Below are 6,487 nucleotides of genomic sequence, written 5' to 3'. Positions count from 1 at the left end.
TTCCATTGGGTTTTCTTTTAGGGTACTCTGAAAAATAGATCCCAGATGTTATTTTCAATATTTTGCAATATACATTATACAGATAACGGAAACTGTAAATAAGGATGAACATTCATTCACAATAAATAAATTTAGGCATATAATTTATAAATTTAATTGTTGGAAGATAAGATAAACATTTATTCATAATAGATACAAGTAAATATAACATTTAATTAAGAATTTTTGGAAAACAAGGTAACGTAAGGATTGCTAACAGAAAATCAGCAAACCATGAAAGACTTCCATAAACTTGAAAGAATGAAATAAATAACACACTTATATAATTTACAAATCAATGTATGGCTGCAACTTAGATTTTTACACTGAAAACAGGCTGCCCTTTGAACTAAAAGGTTTCATGCCATAGTGGCATGTCTCTTTGATAGCTCATTACTATTAGTACTGAACTAAAAGGTTTCATGCTGGTGGCATGTCCCTTTGATAGCTCATTACTATTGAGCTAAAAGGTTTCATGCTGGTGGCATGTCCCTTTGATAGCTCATTACTATTGAGCTAAAAGGTTTCATACTGGTGGCATGTCCCTTTGATAGCTCTTTAAGAATAGTTCATCTTCAATGCACTAATTTATATAGCCCATCTTAAGCTTGTAAAGAACCTCTTCTTGAAAAGTATAACAATCATTGAGCCATTCACCGCTGTTATCACGCCGTTTGGATTCTCCCATTGTATTTGATCCATTAGAATCAAAAACTGCAAAATTAACAAATTTTTATTGAGTCTCAGATGCACACCTTTCTCAAAGCACATAAGAACAAAACAATAGATGGCATCTTTAAATTTTTTAAATACAAATTTCTGATATTTGACTGTATAACTGTATAAGTTTATGTTCCTATTATAACTTTAAATACTGATTTACCTTCATTCAAATTGCATGTTCTTGTACCAGAAAATATCCCATCAGGGTCAATATATTGTTGAGTAATCATATGTGGAATCAAATTCTCTTTCCTGTAATAAAAAAAAATGTCAAGAAATTATAAAAGTTTAAAGGCCTATAAGAAAATATCTAAACTGCAACTTATTGTTCTCTACCTTGCCCATTGGGGGAGTTTTCCTGGAGTAGCATTATTGTTGCTGTCTTTCCTATATCTGAGTACTTGTTCTCTTTTCACTTGAAGTCGTTTTGCTGCTTCAACAGCCTCCAAAACCTTTATTTTGATATCTCTGTTTCCTGTAAGAAATAAGTTGAATTTTAAGATTTTATTGGCATAAGATCATAAATATTACAAAACTCTAACTCAATTCACCTTAGGTATAAGAGAATAAAAGTGAAATGTTAAGTCCCCATTTCTAATAATAAGAGTTAATAATAAATATAAAAGAATTATAAATTAACAATAGGAAAGGAGCAAATCAAAAGGAACAAATCAAACAGTAAACAAAAATTACGAGATAGTGACACCAATTAATCAGTGTTTAACTACAAGGGATTTGAAACAAGAGACAACATAACAAGCATGAAGACTTATAATACCTTCGAGGATTCAATTCATACAATCATTTCAAAATAGAGATGGACGACATGAATTACACAAAGTCATTGATCTGTGGCTTACATATGCAACCAATGATAAAATCCATTTGATTTTCAACTATTTAAAATCTTATAGATAGTATGCTCCTTTGTTTATTGAGTGTGTTTTATTGTGTACAGCCCTTTAATTATTGTATGCTCTATAACAATTTTACTATACAAATCTACATTTGTCTGAGATTTTCTATTTCTGGATTGCCTGATCATATTTCCCCAATGATTTGGCTTTTTAAAATTGCTGGCAACAAATAAAGAAGGAATGGAGGCTGATCATTTTAGTTTCTTCACATTCTGCATACAAGTAAGAATGGAGGCTCAGCAATCTACTACCTGGAGAAAAATATTTTTTTCTGTATTTTTTCTTGCTGTGAACAAAATGGAGATATTCCTGTTGATTTGTTGGATGGGCCTTCTAAACAAATCTAATCCTGTTTATTATTTTTCAAATCGCACTTTAGTTTTGGTTTTCCTTCTAAACCTGGATCTTCTTTCACTCTATTTGGTTCAATCCAACAAAAAAAAAGATACAATGTAGTCTTCGCATTGGAGAAATTTGTTGCAAATTTTGCTTAGCAGGGAGCAATTGAGACAAGTCCAGAAAAATTTATACATTCATACACATTCACATAACAATGACGATGGTGACCTACTTCAGAATATTCAACTTTAATCCAATTTAGTTTGTACTCCATTTTATTCAGCCTCCATTGTATTTATAATTGTTTTCTGGGTTTGGATTTCATGGAAGTCAATTACCTCTGAACATCAGTTCTAGTGTTTTCTTTGATTTCTAGATGACTAATTTGTTGAATATATATAATTTTCCTAAAGTTTGACGTTTTTGTGCGTGTATGTCAAATGACTTATCATAGCAGCAACAAGAGGAAAGAGATGCTTGAACCTAATTTTTAAATTCACCCACCCTTTTCTTTATTAAATCAACTGCAGGACAAAACCAGTCTGTGACCGTCACAAAGCTTGTCAATTTCACACAAAGGAAGTGATTCCATGTACTCTTGAAAAGATCTATTTTTTGGGGGTGGACCGAGACTTCCCTGTTGCTACTTAACTTTCAACGATTTAATCATAGTTAGCTTGTTATCATTCTAGTTGATAATGAACATGAATCTCACTATTAGTTTTACGGAGTAAAGAACTAAAGCAAATCATAACGTATGATGAAGTTCTGAGGATGACGCTATAAGCCAAAGATGAGACAAATATAACAAATATAGGATGACAAGAATGGAATTGAAAAGAACGTGATTATAACTGAACTTACAGAATACCTTTATTTATATTAAAAGTTCTTGCACCCAGTAAATATCTGAAGGGGATACCGACCAAAACAAAAATAACTGATGGGGATAATCATATTTTTATTTCTGTTGATTAACTCAACACGGCAACGGAAAGGCAGAGAATTTAAAGATTCAAGTTATACAGCAAGATCCTCTAAAAGTAAAGACGGAGCTTGTTACACAATCATTTGCAGGATATCTGAATATTATCTTTAAAAGTATTTACTAATAAGGTTAGTAGTAATATTTCAAGGGCATGGTTGTTGCAGCGTTTAGTTAATGCAGTTACTATTATCAGCTGCAGTAGAGTGTTTATCCCTGAAAGAAGAACAAATATTCTTATCCAATCACAATGACAATGGACTGGAAAAATTAACAAAAAGGCTAAAAAGGAAAAACACGAATCGGTTGTCCCATCATGCATGCATTGAGTTTTAGATTTACCAGGAACAGCAGCAATCTTGTCCCATAGCATATTTGTCTCCTTTACAAAAGCCTTCAGAGCATTCAAGAATGCCCTATCCTCCACATCGCTCCCCTCCAACATTGGTGCTTTATCAGGCCTGTGCTCAAGTAATTTCAAGCAAGAATCAGGCTTCTTTTCATCTAAAGGCTTCTTTTCTCCCAGAGATTCAGCTTTCTTAATAAGCCTGGAATCCCCTGAAACCACAGGAACCCTAGATAAACTCTTTTCTAAAGTTTGATTCTCCTCCCAACCGTTCGGAATGGATTTTACGGCAATGTGATTCTCCGAACTCCTGGTTTTCGACCTATCACTTTCCATTTCAAAATATTCGTGCTGGGCCACTAAGAGGCCCAGCACCATTAAAATGCGAATGCATTTAAATATATCGCCATGGCTGTAGATGACGATTCCCATTGTTATGTAAATTGCAACTTGTTTTATATCAATCTCGTCGGGTATGCAGGATTTCTGTACCTGGAAACGAAGTCTTGGATCCTGATCACAATAACCCATTGCAGCTTACGATTGAGAGTTCAGTTGCCTGAATCCTGATGGTAGAGCTCAAATATTCAATATTATTGTTCTTGTTCTTGCTGGATCTTTCAAATGATTACACGTAAAGTCTGAACTGCTTTGTCTTCGATCTAAACAATCATTTGTGCCTCAAATGAGGAGGTCCTCGTTAAATAGCAACAAATCATCCAAGTAACAATAAATTTTAGTAATAAGTTTAAATAGTTTGCACTATAAAGTATTTAAATAAGAAGTGCACATTTCTAAACTTTAACTAAGATGTGCACAAGATACGGAGAACACAGTTTTAACTAGTAATACATGTTTTATTTTAAAACTATAAAACATTCAAATAAAAAGTGCACATGTTAAACTTCAATTGAGATGGATACTGGATAATGAGAACAAATACCTTATAAAAATAATAATAATAAGAGGTAATGTTTGATATAAAAATTGTAAAAAATTATTAGAATGGGAATATAAAAAGCTCATCCAAAAAAATATTCAAACTATCCACAATCATCTAATGAAACATTTAAATAAAATTTACAACTTGCTACATTATTTTCCATTCTCCTCCAAACGGGTGTTGCTTTTGATTGGACAATTACACTAATAACATTCAAAAAACAAGTTTGAAAAGATTGTACATTCAAAATAGAGAAATGAACGTACAAGAGGGAAAAGAGGAGTCAACAATCAACTATACAATCAATTTCTAAATTTCCCTCTAAAAGTCCAAAAGACATTATATTTAAATATAAAAAAATAAAGAAATAAACAAGAATTCAGAAATTCAAGAGCCAAGCTTAAGGGTTTTGCACTTATTTGATGGAACTCTATACATAATGAGAGCAAAAGGAATAGTAAGAAGCCAATTACAAATAGAATAGGATGATTTCCATGATGAAGAATAAATTCATGTCTATTGACTTTGAAGTTCTGATGATAAGGAAATTTCATAACATCAGACAAAGCGATGTGGATGTTGCTACCCATACCAAGGAGTCTCACAAACCTAGTATGAGGGAAAATCACAACGAGGACCAATAGGAGCTTGTGGTCAGGTATAGAAATGGGTTGAAATATGTAATCCAAGATTATATTAGTATGCTAATCCCTAAGACAGTTGATGAGTGTTTCCAATTAGCCATCATAAATGAGGAAAAGCTCAAGAGGAAAGGTGATCAAAGAAATAGGGGTAGAGAAGCTAGGAATAGAAGAGACAAGGGTAACTAGAGGTTGGAATAATAGGAATGAAGAAACTTAAGAATGATTGATTTACATGTGAAAGTAGTCATAGAGGTAGACAGAACTTAAGAGGTTAAGGACAGTCATATAATAGAGGTAGAGGACATACTAGAGGACCAAGTAGGGGGAAAGGGGTATTCACAGGTAAATGTTAGACCTATTACTAGATTGGGCATATAAGTGGCCAGTGTCCAAATAAACCTTCTAGTTCATAGATGCATGAAGAGATAGAAGGAGGCAATACATAGTGGATGAAGAATGTAGTAGCAGTAGTTTTAATGCACCAGTTGAGAATACAACACCGATCTTAGATGGGGAGAACATGATGATAAAGAGAAACTCTCCTAAAGGTTCAATTTAAGCATGAACTTCCTCAAAGGAAGTCATTGTTTAGGACATAAGGAAAGGCTTATGAAAAGCTATGCAAAATCATTGTTGACTCTAGTTCAACAAAGAATGTTGTGTCGATTGAGATGGTAGATTTGGGCAAACTCAAAAAGTTACCCTATACTACACCTCACAAGATTTCTTAGTTATACAAGAATTAGATTTTTACTATGAAAGAATAAGCATGGGTTAAATTTGGAACTAGGGGGTATAAGGAAATTATTATTTGTGGGATCCTTCCTATGGATGCAAGCTACTTGATACTTGGAAGACCATGTAAATTTTATGCCAAAGCTCAGCATTAAGGTGAACAAAATACATGACTTATTACCAAGAATGGTAAAAAAATTAAGATGGACCCTTTACCTTAATAGTATAGAAAGGAGAAAGGTGAGTCATTTGTGATGTTAGTAGGAGGAAAATTATTTTTTATTTTGACAAAGGAAGATGATTTTCAGGGTTATGCAATAGTTGTCAAGCCCAAGGATGACAAGAAGAAGCATGAACCATTTCCTAAGGAGGTGGACGTTTTATTGAAAAATTCCCAAACATTGTAGAAGGAGAACAACATGAATCTTTACCACCAAAGAGGAGTATTAGTCATAAAATTGACTTGATGCCAGGATTCACTCTCCTTAACAAAGCTACATGTAAACTCACACCCCCAAAAAAATGAAAAGATTATAAAACAAGTGCAACATTTGGACGAGGGACTAATTAGAAAAAGTTTGAGCCCATGTGTTGTGGCCTCAGTCCCTTTAGGTTGAGCAATGCTCCAATGGTTTGTCATTTCCTTTGGGTTGATCAATGCTCCAAGCTCATTTATGAGGTTGATGATTGAGGTCCTAGTTCAATTCATTGGCAAGTTTGTTATTGTATACCACCACACCAAAGGACACAAGACCACTTCATGTTTCCAACTTAAACATGAAATCCAAGACCTTATTGATGACGGTGTGGTCATAG

The 6,487-nt window shown here is 33.5% G+C and overlaps 1 protein-coding gene across 1 annotated transcript; it reads right to left on the bottom strand.

The window, feature by feature from the left end:
- Window positions 1–287: 287 nt before the first annotated feature.
- Window positions 288–4,025, bottom strand: LOC149573182 (uncharacterized). The gene is made up of 4 exons (XM_089814360.1): window positions 3,346–4,025; window positions 1,099–1,237; window positions 923–1,014; window positions 288–753 (listed from the first exon to the last, which is right to left on the bottom strand). Exons 1-4 carry the CDS (start codon window positions 3,878–3,880, stop codon window positions 623–625), a joined length of 897 nt encoding a protein of 298 aa, XP_089670486.1. The 5' UTR covers window positions 3,881–4,025; the 3' UTR covers window positions 288–622.
- Window positions 4,026–6,487: the final 2,462 nt, after the last annotated feature.

The sequence above is a fragment of the Cupressus sempervirens genome, chromosome 2 (assembly GCF_028749045.1).
Source record: "Cupressus sempervirens isolate cs-2001-9-10 chromosome 2, ASM2874904v1, whole genome shotgun sequence".
NCBI lineage: Eukaryota > Viridiplantae > Streptophyta > Pinopsida > Cupressales > Cupressaceae > Cupressus > Cupressus sempervirens.
The sequence above is the reverse complement of the archived record's forward strand: the minus strand, read 5'-3'. Positions and strand labels throughout refer to the sequence as shown.

Excerpts from the sequence above, each read along its gene's own strand:
- LOC149573182 (XM_089814360.1), bottom strand. The coding sequence starts at position 3,880 with ATGGGTTATTGTGATCAGGATCCAAGACTTCGTTTCCAGGTACAGAAA. Across the intron at positions 1,238-3,345 it reads CAAGATTGCTGCTGTTCCTG|GAAACAGAGATATCAAAATA; the intron begins GTAAATCTAAAA and ends TATTTCTTACAG. Across the intron at positions 754-922 it reads AACATGCAATTTGAATGAAG|TTTTTGATTCTAATGGATCA; the intron begins GTAAATCAGTAT and ends TTAATTTTGCAG.